The sequence below is a fragment of the Lontra canadensis genome, unplaced genomic scaffold (genome assembly GCF_010015895.1).
Source record: "Lontra canadensis isolate GAN:19392208 unplaced genomic scaffold, GSC_riverotter_1.0 scaffold170, whole genome shotgun sequence".
NCBI classification, from domain to species: Eukaryota; Metazoa; Chordata; class Mammalia; order Carnivora; family Mustelidae; genus Lontra; species Lontra canadensis.
In genome coordinates, this window is record NW_022631164.1 from 874,544 (window position 1) to 895,019 (window position 20,476).

A 20,476-nucleotide genomic window follows, 5' to 3' on the forward strand; every position below is an offset into this window, starting at 1 on the left:
ACTCGATGGAATGTTTTATGGCCATTTCAGATGTTTCTATGAGCACAGAAAATGTTTATGCTATAATAGAAATTGCAAAAACAGTCAAGGTTCAAAACTGCGTTTGAAATAGAACTGCAGTTATGTAAAAGAAATTTAAGTACAGAAACTTGACCAGAACAAAAAAATAACATGCTCATCATGGTTAACTTTTTATGGAGCATCACCTGTGGCTACTTTCTCATTCTTTTTTAAAATTTTTGTCATCCATATTAAGAATTCTCAATTGTGGGAAAACATGTAATAAAATTTAAATCTAATGTTTGTGCGTATGTGTGTGTTTCTCTGTGTGTATGTCTATGTGTGTATATGTGTACATATGGACCCGTATGATCTCTTCTGTCCTGTGCACAGGTCCTTTGGAGTGCTGCTGTGGGAGATATTTTCTCTTGGATACATGCCATACCCCAGCAAAAGCAACCAGGAAGTTCTGGAGTTCGTCACCAGCGGAGGACGGATGGACCCCCCTAAGAATTGTCCTGGGCCTGTGTATGACTCTTTTAGGAACATTTCTACCAGTTGCTAAAGACAGTTTTTCTTTTCAAAAAATATTGCAGCCACACACACTTCTTTTGGTTTTAAGATGGAGGGGCAGATGGTTGACCTTCTTTAATATGCCCCAGATTAGGAGTATATCTGTGACTTCAATGAGGGGAGTTCGTCTTCCGGCCCCTCGAATGCAGTAATGTCATGCCTGAAAAGTTATCCTCTGTTGCGGTGGAGACTGTGGACTCACTCCTCAACACCCCCTGGGAGTCTGTGTCTGGGACTCTCTCCACCCCCTCCCCACTCCCATGCTGCCCTGCACCATCTGTCTTAAGTCTCCTTTGACTATTTCCATTCCCTGCATTTTCTGCTGCCCGGTCTGGCATCCCTCACCTCCTTCCCACAAGCAAGGCAGATGGGAAATAGAATATTCTTCCCCAGAGGTGACTTTAGCTCGAAAATGGAATGAGAGGAGCCATATTTCACGTCAATGCCAGGATGTCTGTTCATGAGCTCTGGTGTTCTAGCACCTTTACACCTGGGCACGATTCCTTGGCCCATCAGCAGAGGGCAGCAGAGGCCAACCACATGGGACCTAGATGAGGAGTCGCTCTCCAAGAGAGTGCCCCCTCTTGTCCCCCTTAGAGAAGTGCTGGGAAAATGTATTCACCCCTCTTTCTCCTGGCTTTAATGAGCATGTTTGCTCTTCTTTCAGATACCGGATAATGACCCAGTGCTGGCAACATCAGCCTGAAGATAGGCCCAACTTTGCCATAATTTTGGAGAGGATTGAATACTGCACCCAGGTATAAGCATTTTCCCCCTTGACCAGCATTTATATGGAAAAGATGGCAAACACCAAACTGCGAAATGAATGTTAAGCCAGCCAGAAAATATGAGTTATTAACAATCATGAGCATGATTGTCGATCTGTGAAGTAAGCTGAGTGGTGCCTCAGTTTTCCCATTTTGTATATCAGTGCTGGCTACTGCCTCTTCCTTCATGCGCCAACACATGACGCAGCTGCAGACCTCCCAATACTATTAGGGAGTCAGTTCACCTCCTGAGTAGCAACTAAATCCCTCCTGGGTAGCTAATGTTTTTTTAGGCAAAACCGGAGCATCAGAGAAGTATGGAAAACACGTGCTCTCAAATGTTCTCTACTGTGGCTAGAGAAATAATAATGTGAAACATTTCCCAGTATAGAATTGCTAAACTGGATGCCCAGTGACAAATATTAGAGGGATTCGAGGAAGGAACAAGGTAAGCTGGAGAAATTTGAACATCACAGATAGGATTCGTGCAGCATCTGTAACAGCAAATCATTTTTCCTCATTTTTATCCTCAGGTTCATAAAATATCCCCACTTTCCAGATGAGTCAAGGCTTGGAGAGGTTCTCCAAGCCACGTAGTTTCCTGGCAGTACCGCTGGTCCCTATGAGCATCCTTCTCCCATTTCCTTCAGAAAGGACTCTAAATTCTCTTTCTTACGCCATTTTGGCAGACCCTGCCTCCGGCCTCAAGAAAGGAGAGGCCAAGAATTCATTCCCCCCTGCCCCCGCCTGTCTGTGCATGGACCCTCGTTCTCACCCCCCCACACTTGTCAGTGGAGGGGGCGGGCCTCTCCCTCAGAGGAGCCCCTCAGCCTGCACCACCAGCTGCCCCTCAGGGACCCTCCCTCCCTCCGGCACTGTCTCCCCTCCACACCTCGGCTTCTTTCCCTCTCTGGGCTGTCACTGTGCCAGAGTCTGTGACTCTGGAGAGTATTTCAGAAGTCGGACAGGGAACCACTACCTCCCCATATCGCCTCATCTTGGTTGGGACAGAAGCTCAGAAGGGAGGGGACTGACCTTTATCTAGATGGACTTCGTCTGTCAAGTTCTGTGGCTCCTTCAGAAAACTTGCTATCCAGTGAACGGCATCTTAGGTGATTATACTGTAATATTAATGGACTAGACCCACTTAACTATATACACTTTGGAATAATTCTTCTCCCAGGCATATAACATCCCTCTTAAAAGCAGGCAGTTCTGTACAAGCATATTTTGAATGACTCCCCATAGAGAATGAATAATTAACAGGGAAGGAAGTAAAGAATAAGAGAACCAGAAAGTAGTGGTTTTTATTCTTATACTCTTTTTATTGATGACAACTGGACCAACGCACTCTTCTGCTACACCGAAGCAATGGTTTTCCCAATTTGCATAAAATATTAATGAATGAAATTCCCCCAAGCTTAAGTTTTCCTTCCACAGATTTTCTTCAGATCTCTGGCAAATGCTTCTGCTGTTCTGAGTTACCCTCCATTGCTATAAAAATGATCTAGCACAGACTTGGCTGCATAAGGGGCATTCCTCATAGCACGGCTGTTCCTTCTGGGCTTCAAAGGGTCTGGTCGGATGCAGACCCGATAAAGCACCGCTGTGCTCCCCGCACACAGAATGGCACGATGATGTAACACAGGGCGCGTGATCAAGTGTCGCCCATCCAAACACGATGAAGTGGGAGGTAGCTAGGAAGAGAAGAGGTAAACCTTGTGAACCAGCACAGCGTGTCTCCTCCCTGCCCCTCCCCCATCCCGCGTGTGCATACACACACACACACGTGAGGTCACAGGCTTTTCAGTGGAGGGGATGTGATTGGGAATAGACCGGAATAATTTTTTGGACGGATTTATAATTTTTCTAAATCCACGAATCTGTAGGATTTGCCCAAAGGCAGTCTCTGGAAAGCCACTCCCCTGTGCCCAGACACCTCTAGACAGGGCTTACCCTCCACACTCTTCAAGGATGAGGACGGCTCCCCATTCCTCTCCCATTCCCCAGTGTCTGTGAATTAATATATTCCCAGTGAACACCGGATGGTCTCCTCATCTGGAAAATAAGTCTGGATGAGACGCTCACTAAGGTATCCTCCAGACCCATCACTTTTAGTCTGTGATTCAGCATCTTAATCAGTTTGTTTCTCTCCCTTACAGGACCCAGATGTGATCAACACTGCTTTGCCCATAGAGTATGGGCCACTCGTGGAAGAGGAGGAGAAGGTGCCCATGAGGCCCCAAGACCCGGAGGACATTCCTCCTCTCCTCGTCTCTCCCCCACAAGCCAAACGGGAGGAAGGCCAGGACCCCGCTGGCCCGCCCCCCCGGCCTTCCACGTCCTCTGGCAAAGCCGTGAAGAAGCCCACGGCGGCCGAGCTCTCTGTCCGAGTCCCCAGAGGGCCAGCCGTGGAAGGAGGACACGTGAACATGGCATTCTCCCAGTCCAACCCGCCGTCAGAGCTGCACAAAGTCCAGGGTTCCAGAAACAAACCGACCAGCCTCTGGAACCCCACGTACGGCTCATGGTTTACGGAGAAACCCACCAAAAAGAACAATCCTCCCGCAAAGAAGGAGCACCAGGAGAGGGCACACCTGGGGCGTGAGGGAGGCTGTACTGTGCCACCGAACGTGGCAGCTGGCCGACTCCCGGGCACCTCTCTGCTCCTTGAGCCGTCCTCGCTGACGGCCAGTATGCAGGACGTGCCCCTGTTCCGGCTGCGTCACTTTCCGTGCGGGAATGTCAACTACGGCTACCAACAGCAGGGCTTGCCACTCGAGGCCACCGCTGCCCCCGGCGCCGCTCATTATGAGGACGCCCTCCTGAAAAGCCAGCCTGGGCCCTGAGTACCCCCCCACCGGCCCGGCCCCTCACTTCTCTTCCTTGGGAAGCCTGAGCCCCACGGAGGAGGGACAGGTCGTGGCTCCTCCAACACGAGAGACCAAACGTCCCTTTTCATTTCGTGCCAACTTGTTTTCAAGTGCCCCCTACACAGCTCTGTTTTCAAAACGCTTTAGAGAAAGGTTTGGAGCATGGGTTCATCTTATTCCTTCACAAAAGACGATAACATCACAGGGACAAGTGGTGACTGCAAGGGCCCCGGTTCGGTGGCAGGAGGTTTCCTGTGCATGGCTGACTCCCGTGTCCTCCTGCTCCCCTCAGATGGGGTGTGTTCTGTTCGGTGCCGTCCACGCTAGCTGCTCCTGCGTCTCCGAGTTGGAGTCACGGGTGTTTCCTGACCTTGCGGGTGTGGACCCGGACCACGCGAGGCAGGGAGGGAACAGACACCAAGGCGTTATTTACTTGTCAGGAGCTGGCAAGGGGAAAGACGCTCTTTACCAGGAAAGGAAAAATCAGACAACTAGCGGCAATGTCCCTTTAGGGGACGTCTGGATGCTTCCAAGTGTGCCGATTTCGCTGGTGATTGTAAATACGTGAGGACTAGTTATGGTACCATAGAGAAAACGCACTTATATCCATCAGAACGGAAAGCAGATATTCCATGGACTTTGAGGATGATAACAACACAGTCCATCGGGTTCCAGAGATTCAAACATCCTGTTGCTATACCTCATGCCTTAAGAAAACCCTCCTACGAAAGGGGCACAGAGTGCGAGGTTTCCCACTAGATTGAAAACTCGAGATTTGAGTTCTTAATTTAAAACTTCCCACTAATTAAAATCAACTCTGATCATTTAAAAGCAAAAATTGTAAGCAGCAGTGGCACATCAAAGCACAGACACATGTCCTTCCATGGGCCTCGGTGTCGATCCATCCCAGGCCCAAATCTTCCAACAGTTTCCATCACGAAGGTTAAGCACAGGGAGATTCCAGCTGCAGGGGCAGGCGGGTCACTGGACAGCCCTGGCCCTCGGTGGTTCTGCGAGGTGCAGTGTCCGCCCTTCCAGCGTGCCCCTACCTTCGTCCCCCTGTGGCACGTGATCCCAGCGTACATGGGAACACGGATTTGCTCACGTAAGGCCCAGCATCCTTGGTATAGCTACCAAATGCAGATGGGAACAGGACTCCCTGTCTGGGTGGCAAAGGAAGAGCGGGCACTGGAGAGCAGAGACGGACACTGACACACAATAGTGGGGGCTCCCAGCGTGGGTTTTCCCAGATGACACTGATTTCCATGAAAAAGAAATGGGAGTGGGTTAAGCTTTCCACACACATACTTGCACAATAAGGCTTTATCAGTGACCTCTCATTTCATGCTTGCTTTCTGCTTCTCCCCCATTCCTCTGCTCAGCTGCTTTCCTGGTGGTAGCTGTGCAGAAACATCGCACTGGGTGGAGATCATTTTCCGTGACTTGCTAGGCTCTAAGCATTCCCAGGCAAAACGACTGTATATAATATCCACCTTTCCCCCTGCCTCCTCACTCTCCCCTAGGTCACAAGCATCGTTGCAGATGTGGGAAAGCCATTCTGTTCCAGGCCAATACTGGACAAGCGTCCATTCTGTTGGAAGCAGATGCCTTGCCCTGGTCAGGGGTCCTGTACATCTGGAAAAGCACTCATACCCTGGACACCACTTTTCCTTTATCCTAACTGCCAAAAATATTCTCACCAAACCACCAATGATGCTGAAACGTCAACAAACTCGTCTCTAAATAACCATATCAGCGAAGTTTTGGCCCTTGCCAGGTGCAAAAGCAAATAATCTAATTATATAAACATCAATCTAATTCATAAACCACTAGCGGGCCCACAAACAATGCATCGAGAGACACTCTCCTAAAGGTCGATGACAGAGGAACTGACAAGAACTGAGAAGAACCATTTCATTTTATATCCGTAACACCAGTAACCAGTTAAACAGGGAGCATGCTACCCGGTGAAGTAGCCAACTCTTTATTGTCATTAATGGTGGGGGGGCGGGGATTGTATCCCTTCCTCTTCTTAAAAACTACAAATCCATTACATTTTCAGGTCGTGCCTTACTACCACTGAGTTTGATTTGCTGATTCTAATTGTCTTCATTGGTATCAATTTTCATGTAAATGATAGTCAAGTCTTCAAAGCCTGTGTACATGGATAAGTAAATAAACAACTCCACACTGAGATATCATGACCTCAAGATGTTTCATTTAATTCACTGGAAGCCCTAGGTATCACCAGGCCATTAACCTGGACTGTTGGCCACTCGGTCACACCCTACCCACATGACTATGGCAATTCGTGTAAATGCTGTGGATTCTCTGACTTATTAACGCTGAGAGAAGAGTCCTACCTAGAGCCCAAACAGGCACAATTAAAGTTTATAGAAGCCATGTTAATGAAACCATAAGCTAGAATAATGATTTATGGTCCATGTATATAAGGAAGCTCATCAAACGTGCACAGCCCTATCCCTGGGAAACTGACGATTTGTAAGGGAGTGACCAGTTTAATATGTGGCACCTCAAAATCACAGCACATTTCAAAAGAGCAGGAAAATAAGCTTAATTTTTCTTAAAGACTATGATCTACTCAGTGGTCAAAAGACTGGATTCTCTCCCACCAGTTAGGTTGGGAGTCCCGGCTCTCCTTGGGGTATCAGTCCTAGCTGTCCCCATGTCTCCATGTACAATGGGGAGAATGGCTTCCCGTCCTCACGGCCCCTCAGGCTGATTACAAACTGTGTCTAAACACAAGTACTCCCTCATACATCCCTTCAATTCCCAAGTGACTCAGGCTGGGCATGGAGGAGAATTTCAAAATTCAGAATGTGCCTAAGCGTCCCTGCCTCTCTACCACCAAAGCTCAGTGGGAGTTCTTGCACCCATACTTCTGGGCCTCTGGGTTCTCCCAGTGGCGCCATATTGAATTGCATCTGTCACTTGTGTAGTCACAGGAGCAAGAACCCTACTGGCCCCCAGTCCTTCTCAGCTCAAAAGAATGTAAAGACTCTACACACTTAGAACTGTTTGTTAAAAATAAACATCACAGAAAGGAAGGTATTTAATCAGCCTGAGTAATTAAAAAAAATTCTGGCATCTTCGTATAAGACGACAAACTTGGCAAACTCTCTAGCTATAACTTATTATATAACTACAGGTTAACCTTACTCCACTAAGAAATTCTAAATGATCAAGCTGGTTTAATAGATTTTCCTCCAATAATAGCAGGAATCCCATTCACATGAGCTTCAGAGACCTAAAATCAAGAAGCATATGAATTCAGACTACCCTTGATAACAGGCTCCCCATGACAAGACTCATAAAACCATATGAAGTGTGTTGTCAATCTGTCTTTAGCTAATGCCTTTTTAAATGGGTCCCCAAAGAACATACAATTTGACTTTCCTGAGTTCACTGCAGCAGATGGTTTCCCATGTTGGGCGAACATGCAAAACAAAACCCAACATTCCTGTAATCCTCCACAGGATGCCCTAAAATAAAAGAGAATTATTGAGAACAAACAGTAAGGCTTCTGCTAAGATTCTGTTTTCCTTTCGTATTCTGAGTAGGTGCATTTAATTTTTAATGAGCACCTCAAGTACAAAGCTTTTTTTAGCTCTCACTTAACTTGGAAACATTGGAAAAGCTCGGTGTAAGAACAGACTATTCCATGCAATGGTGGGGAGGAGGAACATGAACTAGAACCACAAATCTACAGCAATGACCTCCCCCTCTTCGGTATTCAGTTCACATTAATGGGTGTGCTACCCTTCCCTGTAAAGATGGCCCTACCAGGCCAACCTCGGAAGGCTCGGAAACACCAAAGTCCATGTGCATTGCTGGCCCCATGTCCACTTCACGGATGCCTCTGTTCCACACTCGCCAGCTCTCTCCCAACTCCAGCCATCCACCACGGCTCCTGCCTCCTTGGAAGCAATTACAATTATTTATCCTGCCATCGCTCACATGCGCGTTCGTAGGTACATGGCAGCTGGGCTGAATGAGGCTGAATGGCAGCCTTACTAAAGGAACTCCCTCGAAACCTCAGCAACTAGTGTATGGTAAAAGCCTCTAGAATATTTACGTTCTAAGAGATGTCATTTGCCGATAGAGATGATTATCAGACGGACGAAACTTTGACTGATCAGAAAACCGTGGATGGGTTAGCACTACTCGGCAGGCAGCTAGACTTCAAGAACCCACGCCCCAGTGACTGCAGCAAGTTCCGGGAAGCCTCTGCTTTCTTAATTCACAACACTGACCGTCTGGTCTCAAAGCCCCTTCCAGCTCTGAGGTCAGTGATTCTAGGAGACTTTACCTCTGCGTAAGGCAAATCCCGGCAGGTCTGGTGTGGGGCTGCATGTGTGTTCTTTTTTTTTTTTTTTTAAGATTTTATTTATTTATTTGGCAGAGAGCTCACAAGTAGGCAGAGAGGCAGGCAGAAAGAGAGGAGGAAGCAGGCTCCCCCCTGAGCAGAGAGCCCGATGCGGGGCTCGAACCCAGGACCCCGAGATCATGACCTGAGCCAAAGGCAGAGTCTTAACCCACTGAGCCACCCAGGCGCCCCTGCGTGTGTGTTCTTTTCCTTAATCTAGGCACCTGGACTCTTGACTCTCCGTGCATTTGGAGCCAAAGCAGATTAATTCAGTGCGCCAGCCCAGTGAGCCAAGTTATAGTCTTTATACAGAAAGAGACCAGAAAGAAGTTTAGTATCAGTTCTCCATTTATTCTATTCAAAGAGCTCTTTAACAAATCATAAAATTATTAACACAGCAAAAAAGTTAATGGGGTGGTTTCCCGAAAGCAGGAAAAGCTGCAGGACGAAGAGAATTGAATGACCTTCACGCCTTCGGTGCCATAACACTCATTTCTCTTTTTTATGTCTGCTACAATTGCAGACTTATTGGCAAAGTAGAACAGTAAAACTTATCTCTGGAAGGTTTTCCACGCCTGACATTTCACGACAGGTCAGATGCACTTCCTGTCCATCGTCAATGGGCAGTCTCCATTTCCAGTCTCCATTCCCAGAGCCAGATACAAAGCCCAGAATGAGTGACCAGTTTGAGACCAGGAGGTGTCTGCAGAGTCGGGCATCCCTCGACAGGTGTCACAGTGCCGTTATGATAAGGAATTCATTCATAACAGGATTCCTCTCCCCCAGCTACACAGGACTAGAGAGAAGCCCTCTTTTCAGGTTTACAGACACACTCACAGCAACTGGATGGCAATTTTTTGAACATGTTGTAAATAGCAGAGCTTTAGAGTGGGCCTAGAAATAGGGAATCCTCAAAGAGAGCTCATTCAGATATCCTGCCAAAGGATAAGATTGTGAAGACTTGCCGGCAAATTGTCTACATGTTAGCACTTCTAATACTTGAGAAAATTTTTTAAAATGTAAGTTCATTTGCATTATTCCAAATAAGATTTATGGAGTATTTCATAGATCCCAGAAGAAACAGAGTGATACTAAAGACAGATTCTTCTGGCACACGGTGTGCACCAGTGAGCAGCTAGTGAAGTTTCGTACAAAGCAGGAAACATGCAGGACATCACCCGAATTCTCCTCAGTCACACAACAGGCAGCGTGAAGTGAGGTGCCCTGGTACTTCCTGTGATTTATTCCCTAAACTCTATTCCCTTCAAGAAAAGGGAAAGAGCACTTGAGAAAATTAGAACTTTTTAAACTCATATGTATAATCTACTGGAATTCTTTTTAGAAACTCACTTTTATTAGCAGGTTCAATGGAGGGGACTGAAGTTTGACACCTTACTCTTCTTCTCTGTTGTCTCTAATGCAAAATCCATTTGCGCTGCCATCAATATGGGACTTTTTGTGACAACTGAAATTCATTTTAAGATCCATCTTGGGATTTTTTTTTTTTTTTTTTTTTTTTTTTTTTTTTTTTTTTTGCCAGAGATGCTGGAGAGTGACCCCTATCCTTCATGATGAGAACTGTGAGGAACAGTCAGTATCTGGAACACTGCGGACTGAGATTTAAGCTGAATCTCAGAAGTCATCTTAGAAAAAGTAGGAAGAGAATGCTGGAAGCTTTGTGTATGACTTTACCATGATTCATTTCTTTGTCAGTCTGATCTGACTTGTCAGGTGAGGAACAGTGAGTTCCATCCTCCAGGAGGTAAGTCTAGCTTGAGTAAAGCCAGCCTGAGCTCTGCCGGAAGACCGTTGGCTCTAGGGGACTGGCTCAGAGGTTGCAGCTTCTGGGTGTCTACACTTCCTACACGTTAGAAATGCTTAACATTCCAATTCAGTGCAGGACAAGCAGATTTCTGAGACTCCCTGTTCCATTTCCTCTACCCAGTTCTGTCAACTTTGACAGAATACCCAATCCTGAGACCACACGCCTCTAGACAAGAAAGCCCGCAGGGACGTGCATGCAGGTAAATAGTCATACCTACAGGAACACCAAATTTGTCTGTCTGGGTTCATTTAGGATTTTAGAGTTGAATTTATGCCAGATTTGTGGGCATTTTTAAAATGACACTAGTCATCTTTAGGAACAGATTCTATTTTAAGCGAAGGGCCTCAATTTAAACACCTAGAAACACCTTTGCTAACATAACTCAGATCTCCACGGTCCCCTGTACCCCCACTGTGACCCCCACACCTGGGTAGTAAATGATGAAAATGTTGAAACTTGCTGCTGCTGTGTCATGAAAATTCTCTTCACTGTAAGATAGTCTAAAGGAACAAGGTGGGGGTGGGGCTCCGACACCTCTTGGTACCCCTCTTTGCAAGGGAGAGGCCATAAGCAGAAACTCGGCTTCATTCCTGCCGAGCGTAATGAAGACACAGCACCGTCAGCAACGCGTGCTCGCCGACCATAATTCCTATGCATGTGCTTTTCTCCCCCCTCCTGTGAAAAGGAGCATTAGCAAAAAATTTGGTAAAGGAAATCCTTTTTGCCTATGCAAAGGGATCATATTCTGCTTATAATAAAATCTTAACATGTCCTATTTAACTTGTTTGGCCTACAAGCATCATTAGGAACTGTCTGTTGTATATTCAAGCAGCTTGTATGTGACATTGTAAATAAGGGCCGATGGATCAAGGGATATTATTAAATAATTACTGAAAATATATGTGACACTGTGAGTTTTGTATTAACTACTGTATTTGTATAAGTACAGCAAAGCACAGGGCATGAAGAAAAATAAAAAATTCTATCGGCTTGCAATGTGGTGATACACAGTATGTCTCAGAGTCGCACATTTAGATAAAAACTGTCCCAGTGAGTAGTTACAATTACCAGATTCATTTCTTAATTAAGAAGGATTCTTAACACCTTGGGTCGCTAGCCATTCGTCAATGTGGCTTAAATAATATTATCACATGTTCTAAGTGGATAGGTCCAAAATGAAACTCTGAAATGAAAATGTTTGGCCCCAGAGACCAATGCTGTGCGCACTCAGTATTTGACCGTACATAGGAAGACGTTCTCGGAGTTACGGTCCCACCAAAACAGAAATTCAAAGCCATCCCAGGGAAAGCACACAGGCAGGTGCCTCCGGTGACCCTGCTGTTCTTTTCTCCCCTTCTCTCATCAGCCCCAGCATCCTTCTTTCTCTGCAAGTTAGACTCCCACGATTCTAACCTTCCTTGTCCAACACAATTACCTCTTCCATGGCCTGGTCTCTTGAGGCCACCTGTCTGAAGCTACCTAGATAATCTCCCTACTTTCAATGGCCTTCATCGCCCCTGGTCATTCCGCGAGCATTCCCTGAGCATCTACTTGGTACCCGTATTACTCCAGGTGTCAGGGATAAAGCAATGAATTAGTCAAATCCCTCCCTCCATCGAGTGAGAGAGGAGAAAAATAAGAAGCAAAAAGTCTAACATGACCAAGGATGGTAAATACCAAGGAGAAAAATCACACATGAGGGGGGTGGTATACGGTTCTGGAGAGGAGGGTGCCAGCGTCTCAGACCAAGACTGCAAGGTCTCAGAGTTCAGAGTCAGCAAACATCTGCACCTGAACACTTTGAAGCACTTAATATTCCCACCAAATCACCCTAAAATAAAAAAAGCTTTGTAGTAGAATATAGGTCATTATTTATATGTTTTTTAAATCTAAATTCAAAATACTTTATTCTGCACTAAATTAACAAATGCAATCCCACTGGTATTTAAAAAAAGTGAAACAATTTTAGAAAACTCTAGAAACCCATTCTCCTCCTCTTAAATGGCTCTTTGTCCATCAAAACGAGACAGCAGGAGGGTGGCTAAAAACATAACTTCACTTGTTGAGTAGAAAGCATGATACTTTTTAAGGCTCTAGAGGGATAGGACAAATCCGAGTCATCGTGGTGAGACAAAAAAGTTAAGCACTCTGAGTTACTGAGAGAAGGGGAGATGCGGGAAGGGTAATGACAAGATAACATTCCAAAACCAGAACAGCTTCCCTTTTTTATTGATGCTCAAGAACTGAACTGAGAATGACATTTAATAAGCAAAACACAAATGAAAACACCTAATCTGTATGTATAGTATATGTAAACATACACATTACTTGGATTTAATGACCCCAGTCTAACTACAAGAACAACTGTTTCCCTGACCTTAGAGTTGGCGTTACTGTTTCTGGGAGTGTTTCATATTTAACAGGAAGAATTATGGACATCCAAGTTCAGAGTAGGCATGAATTTCATATTAAGGTATAAATAGAGTTTTAAAGAAATAAGCTGTGTAATAAAATAAGTTTACTTTTGAATTGCAATACAGGCATTTTCTTTGATCAATAAAAATATTCCTTGATTATAAAGCAGCCATACTTCGCAAATGTGTATCAGGAAAATAGCTCTGGCAATATTTGAAATACCACACTTCTTTTTAAAAAGGCAGCAAAGCAACAGAATTTAGATTTTAAATAGTATATTGCAAAATAGTTCAACATATTATTTCTAAGCACAAAGCGAGCACCCGTTCTAAAGGATACTTTCAATCTTATAAAGTAAATTGTTTCGATATTTCTGTGTAGTTTAAAGGCTAATTATCTACAATAAAAGATAAATCTTTACACATATAGGACATAAACGGCAATACATAGCACACACAAACGGTTTACATTATATCACTCTGTTTTGAAGCCCAGTTTCTTAACGTGTGTTCAAAAAGAAATACAAAAGCATGATACAGTTCTGTAGCTTTGTAACAGGCTGAATTCCACAACAATGGAAAATACAAAAACAGCGGAGATAGCAAACACAACTCCAGTCTTATGAATAGAACCAAAAACATTGAGAAATCATAAACATTTAAAAATGAGTAACTATTAGATTCTTCCTAACACATCTCAATTTACTCTCTTCTCTTAAATATAATTTTTCTAAATGTTTTTCATATCCCAGGAAGAAATAATGGCAAATCCTCCGCAAAGATGAAAGTGCATTATGTTCTGAAAGTGCTTCGTGTGTGTGTTTTATAGATATGTCCAATAAGGATTTAGACAAGTATGTGCAAAAAAATTCCAATTATGACTTGAATTCTTAAACCTAATGATGGGGTTTTGTAGTTCATGCAGATAGGCAACTGCCAGCTCGGAAGAAAACTCTGTGATTACATACTGTGTATAGAGGAAAGAGCACAAGCCCCAGGGTCAGGAGACCCCCATTCGATTCCGAGCTCTTAATCAGCTAGTGAGAGACCCAGGCAGGAGAAGGACTGCTCTAGCGCTTCCGTTTCTCTCTCTCTGGCAATGGCTGAGAGGCTCAGCAGAAGAACCTCAAAGGCCCACCCGACTCCAGGGTTTTAATGTCTGTCTAGATGAGGCATTCCTGAAAGGGCAGGTCATTTCACACCAAAAAATATGAAAAATACATGAATCATAGAGCCGCTCTTCTCCTACTGTACTTACTAGTACAGAAAGAAAAGCTCCAAAAATACTGGACAGGAAAAGGTATGTGAAGGTCATATGTTAACCAAAGCTTGTGAAAACTCTTACAATGACAGCCTATGAAAAATCCAATATTATGTGCAAAAATGAAATAGTAAGCAACGTCCGTTGGTTACCTAATGGCACGTGTTATTTTTTCCCCTAAGTCTCAGAATTTTCTTGGCTCTAAAGCTTTTTAAAAGCTCTTAAAAATACTTAGTTTGAACTTGTCTTAAGAGAACCATGGTACCCACAGTTCAGATTTCTAGCTTTCTAAAGGAGTCTCTCTGAATTGTTATAACGGTTATTTTTAGGAGACTAGCTCTACTTTCAAATCTAAAATAATGGCTAAATAAACCACTGGCCATGGACTGTTAATTTTACGTGTGTATATGAGCTCACCGAATATGCTAGAAGGGGAACTCAACAATTCTCATCCACAAGCTTTGAACCATTTATTCCCCGATAGGTTACTCTGCTGGGCCTAACTAAGACGCCGTGGTTTGGCTTACAGGTGAAATAGCGCGTGTCGCCCACAGCTCCGTCGTTTCTCCCCTTGGCACTCCGCAGCTCGAGTCCGAGCCAGATCCCAGGAGCAAAGTCAGTGGGGCCCATGTACCTAACGGTCCCCATCTCATTCGAGCTGGTGAGGAGGACCTGGGACCCCTCATGCAGCTTCACACTCCCTTCCAGGCTCCCGGCGCTGGTGGCGCTGCTCCAGCTGCGGCGCAGGGCGGGTTTCGATCTGGCGGAGGGAAGAGCGAGGGGCCTCATCAGCAGGGGAGCAACACGGGCCACGCGTCCCATTCCTGCCCACCGCCTGGCTCGCAACTCACTCGTAAAACAAAGCGCCCTGTGTTCACACCCACACTGTTTCTATTCCAAACAGCGATGTTAGGATATACTTTTGTTCAACATTTGAAACGTTTTTTCTCTCTTGGTTATTTTAATAGTACCCTAATCTGGATTGAAGACTTCACTAGCAATTTCTAAACACACACACACACACACACACACACACACACACACACACACACATATTTTTACTTTATGTTTTACTTTGTAAAACAGCCACTAGAAAAAATACACCTATAACCTGTTTAAATGCGCTCAATTATCAAAGCAAAGAAAGAAATAAAAAAGAATGCAGTGTTAGGGCTGAGGTAAATTAAAACAAACTTCCCTTCACTTTTTAAATATCATTTACCTGAAAAACAATGTTTAGAAACTGCTCATTTCTAACTTAAAAAAATAAGTTTATATATGTCATCTCTGAATGAACTCCAGCCACACCTCAGGCTTTAGCCCCCTCCCAGCCACTAACAGGGAGGAGAAGCTCAGTTCCCAGGAGCAGGACTCTTCCTCTTTTCTCTACAAAATGTTAGTTAGAATGTACTGCCTCCTGGCACCCGCCACCAACCTGACCTGAGGACAAAACCACTGAGTTCCCACATGGGAACTGATCCAGGGCCTCAGCCGATACCGCCCCAACGCTCCTCACGATCACTGCCAAGTCGCTGGGCCTGAAATGTCACCAGCTCCAGCTGCCCTCTGTGACCTGAGACTTCCCCAAACCACCACCACCGCTGCCTTGCACACTCCATCCGCGTGGCACCTCTCTTCCAAAACAAACCTTCTCCTCGTCCCCACTGCAGAGACAAGGCAGAACCTGCTACCGAAACCGCACGGTGCTGGGAAGAAACGGGGTCCTACTGATCCTCTAGTGCATCTCACCGTCTGTGTTTCCTAACACACTATCACACACAACGTCTCATTTCCTTCCATTAACGACCCTGTAAGAAAGGAAGACCTAATTTCATGGGTAAGAAAACTGAGGTCCAAAGATTTGTCCCAAGCCACATTTGCCAACACGTGACAGAATTCTAGTTAGAAAACATAATGGAAAAAAAGTATTATTTGTCACAAATGTATACATATGATGATAAGGTTAACAAAGAATACGTAATACCTGCTGGGAAAAGCACAAACCTTTACTGAGAAACACAAAAGAAAAATATCCAAGCTTTGCTCCTGGATAGAAACATATTTGTGTCAATTCTCCCTGAATTCACCCCCCAGAGGGATAGTTTGCAACCTCACAAATCACTCTAAGTTTCTCATAAAAATGATGCTGTGTATCATTTCCTGAGCACCTACTATGTGCCAGGAACTGTCCATCCATTATCTTCTCCAACCTTACCCAAGCCACTGCCATGATATTATCTCCTTTCAAATGGAAGATGAATTTGAGAATCAAAAAAAATGAAGCTATTTGCCTCTGACCAGAGAGATGGTGAAGAGGACAGACGGGGCTCCCATACAAGGCAGTTACAAGCACAAAGGCCAGGCGCTTACAACAGCAGATGAGTGTTAGTAATTAAGACAAAACTAAAAACTAACACAGCAAAGATTTACATTGCCAACATGTTAAATTCTAAAGTTACTGAGACTAAAACAATGTGGCTCTGGCACAAGAATGTACTTCTGTGTGACACAGAAAAGATACCTTAGAGAAATACACATAATTTTTTTTTCTCATGTGATTGAAAAGGGAAACTTCTAATCAGTAGGGACAGGAGTGAACATTCAACTAGGAGTGGTGTAAAAATCATCTGGGGGAAAAGAATATGATTCTTACCACTCACTGTATGTTAAAATAATTTCTAAGTAAATTAAACAGCTAAATACATACATTAGAAAACAGGAAAGAACCAGAAGGAAATAGAGCTGGATATCTACCTGAACACACATGCACACACACAGGTGGGAAGGGAGGGAAACACATACATGTATGAAAAGTCTGGCATCTACTATTAGTTAAATTATGATTTTTTTCACTAATTATTATGCCATAAAAATGTTTCCATATCACAGGACAGTCTTTTAAAATACTGCAAAAGCCACACCGAGGAAATTGTTAAAGATTACAGGATTTAATAAGGGAAAATCTTTCAGAGGGTATGGAGAATATGATTTGTCCAATTTGGTTTAAAATTCAGATACATGCTTTAGGGAAAAAAATGGGAGAGTATATACCAAAATGGAAGTGATAATTTCATCTAGGTGATAAAAATTACAGATGATCTTTATCCGCACTTAGTTTTTTTTAATAATTTTTCAATTTTGTACAATCAGCTTTCATAATCAAAAAAAGGTTTAAGAGAAACAAGTAATAAATGAATTCAAGGTCTAAACCAAAAATTCATGGTTTGGGTGAAGAGTTAACATTAAATAAGAATCATCTGATTCCAGTTACATCTAATAGCTCTAAAAGCTCAGGGAAGTGAGAAACTTGGAATTACATTTAGGTACTGTAATGTTTTATTCAAAAACACTGACCACGCATGAAATGGCCAGGGCGAGGTTCTAGATTTGTGCGTAATACTCAGTAAACCATCATCAGTGCCGCGGTACAGACAGCGCGCGGTGCGGGAGCACAGAGACAGGAGGCCCTCCAGCCTCCCCTAAGGGCCAGGGAAGAGCTTTCCTTGAGGAAGTGACACATTAGCCTCGCTGGTAAGAGCGAAGCCAGGGGACACAGACAGGAGCGTGCATGAGGACGCAGCACAACGTGCTGCGCCAATGAATGTGGATTTCATCATGGTTTGAGAATCGAGAAACTTCAAGGCACAATGAATGCAAATGCATGGTGTGACCTCACGGAACACGCAGCGAACCGGATTGGGAGTTCTGCCTCAAGACATTCGAATTTGAGCTGACTGCGTGAACCGTGTCAACAGGCTGGACTCCACAGCCGGGACGCGTGGTGATGGCATGGGCAGGAGTAGAGAGAAGCTGGTGAGGACCAGGCTGCGTGTGGCAACGGAACCCAGATGCAGGCTGGATGCCAGGTTGGAGAGGACGGACTCCTCAGGACAACCAGGGCGCTATGGTGTCCAGTTCAGATTCCAAGCCCCCTCTCTCTCTACCCCTACTCTTGGCATTAGATACACATAGAATTCTGAAGACAGGAGACCTGCTTCAAGCCACTTGCCATCATGTTGTCCTCTGAATGAAATGGGTTCATCACGGTCATCTCGACAAATGACGTGGAAAACCAGAACCTGTCCCCCTTTCCTCACGTCCTCTCTCATGTGGGGCAGGCAGGTCCTTTGCACAAACCTTTCCAGTTTCCTCCCCAAGAATTTTCATACTGCTATGTTTTCCATGTTTCTTCTGGAAGTATCACTTATTTCCATAAGAACAAACAAGAAAATGGTAGTTTGTGGGGAATCTCAATGTACTTATTTTTCAACTCAGTCTTCATAATGCATCAGGTTTCCAGCCTAGTCACAGTACAGTACCCAATCCTCTCTGTGCCCCTGACAGATGGCCAGCTGTCACTCTCACGTCTGCGCTAGCCCAAGGTCACAGACAGCTCTCCTGATACCTGCCAACGCCCTCTTGTTCCTTAGAACAGCAGCCACCAAACATTTCAGTCTCATACTCTATAAACAAAAGTCAATTATTTTTAAAGTTGATTTTATACACGCAATAAAAGAGTATTTCTTTTTTTAAAAAACAGGTACTAGTCTCAATCTATACAAGTATTGGTAAAGCTACATTTCTTTGATTTTTGTAGAAAATAAAGAGAAGGTCCTCACATTCTCCTCAGGTCAGCAGATGATCCTGCGTCTACCCAGACCTGCTGCATAATCCCCGTGGTTCAGATTTCTCATCCTTCCCTTGGTTCCCTGGACCTCGTGCTCCCCCACCCCCAGCATCGCTCACGGCCGCTGACACTGGCCCCCACCCCGGGTCCCTCATATGCCCATGGTCTCTTCCTGGTATTTCTTCCATTTTGCCTAAGAAGTCTTTGATATCTTCAAGAAACTGGAACAGAGAGTCACTGCCCTTAACATGCTCAGCTACTCAAGCGAGGAGCCCAATTTTAACACTCTCGAAACTGGTGAAGGTTTGGAGGAAAGAAAAAAATGAAAACAATACCCCTAGCCAATGCAGCTAAACAGTACCTAGCAGCGTCTTAGGACGAACAGGGTTGGCAAGTGAAATTTCAGATCCTTGTGACACCTCGAGTAACTTCTTACCAGATGATAATAACTGCCTTCCTGCTGCTCAGCTGACAGCCCAGTTCCCGCGCCTGGGCTTCCAGAGCGCCACACGTAAGCAAGGATGTGGCCTTCCTACTCAGCTAGTCCTGTTTTCCTTTCCCACCCACCCCTCCACAGCCCCAGGCATCAGCCCTTAGATTAACTAGAAAAAATTTAAATTAAAAAAATAAAAATACATTAAAAAAAAAAAGAACTCCTTCATCCAATCAATCTAGAAGAGCCTCGTATTTCTCTAAAAATAAGTTTTCAAAATTGTCAGGAAAATATCAGGGGGAGTAAAGTGGGTCTGAGGGAAATATATAAAAGAAAAAGAAAAGAAAAGATTCTATAAAGAAACAACAACCAAAAAGGCATTTTGAGCAGTATATTCTACAAAAGGAAGTGGGAATATTTTTTAAAATAATACTAAGATCACTTTATGCAAACAGAGCTGACATTTCTTCCATGTGTTGCTGAAAATATTAAATCAAATCTCTCACTAACGAAGTAAACAGTTTAAAATCAATCCACCCTATTCAATAATAACACGAAAGGTAAATCCCTCCGACTCTTATTAATGGTACTAAATCTCTCTGAAAATATATGCAGCATACTACTGTTAGTCACCGGTGATATTTTTAATTGAGTTTTCGCGGGGGAAGGAGGGAGGACTCATCTCAAAGCACTCATCACACCTTTTCTCCTAAGCGCTAAAATTCTACCGAGCAGCGCAAAAGGTACAAAATCTACTTTCTTCCTTCACAGAATCCTGTCATATTCATCTTGAAAAGTGTTTTTCTAAATCTTATTAATACTCACTTGGCAAAGGCATTTCTTCTGTTAATCTCTTTTTGGGAAGAAGCAGAAGTAGTACTGAAACTTCTCCTAAAACCTAAATGCCAAAGTTAAGGTCAAAAGAGGAAAAATAAATCATAAATTTGCAGTCCTCGTTAAAAGTTATTGTCTATCATTTCTCTATAGGTATTCTATTTTATCAAGTGCTTCTCTGGAAAAAGAAAGCAAAGAAAGTAAGTATATACAAAATATAATAGTAGTTTGGATTTTTTGACAAATTTTTATCTTTCTCATCAAACAACATCTATGTATAAATAAGTTAAGATCATGACATTCCATTTGGAGTTTATTATAAAATTTCTTGAAAACTAAATTAGACACTGATAAAGTTGAATCTTTTTATTCTCAAATATTATAATCTTGATAAATCCCATGAAAGAAAGAATAAAAATGGCTTAAAAACGCTATTACTAAATATGCCATTTATAAAATATTGAACATTAATTTCAGAGTTT

At 43.9% G+C, this 20,476-nt stretch overlaps 2 protein-coding genes across 6 annotated transcripts in view; one reads left to right on the forward strand and one right to left on the reverse strand.

The window, feature by feature from the left end:
• ALK (ALK receptor tyrosine kinase) overlaps window positions 1-4,839 on the forward strand; it is a 120,626-nt gene extending 115,787 nt beyond the window's left edge. Inside the window, exons 22-24 of the mRNA XM_032845874.1 lie at window positions 394-528; window positions 1,241-1,331; window positions 3,503-4,839. Coding sequence (XP_032701765.1) covers window positions 394-528; window positions 1,241-1,331; window positions 3,503-4,189 — 913 coding nt within the window. The 3' untranslated portion in view covers window positions 4,190-4,839. The remainder of the gene's footprint in view (window positions 1-393; window positions 529-1,240; window positions 1,332-3,502) is intronic.
• CLIP4 (CAP-Gly domain containing linker protein family member 4) overlaps window positions 2,627-20,476 on the reverse strand; it is a 91,561-nt gene continuing 73,711 nt past the window's right edge. For 3 of the 5 annotated variants that reach the window (XM_032845876.1, XM_032845878.1, XM_032845875.1), the window contains exons 15-16: window positions 19,986-20,058; window positions 12,625-14,860 (exon numbers count right to left, since the gene is read on the reverse strand). In XM_032845876.1, coding sequence (XP_032701767.1) covers window positions 14,539-14,860; window positions 19,986-20,058 — 395 coding nt within the window. In that variant the 3' untranslated portion in view covers window positions 12,625-14,538. Of the gene's footprint in view, window positions 3,038-12,624; window positions 14,861-19,981; window positions 20,059-20,476 lie in introns of those variants that run through there. The other 2 variants (XM_032845879.1, XM_032845880.1) reach the window with 2 other exon arrangements.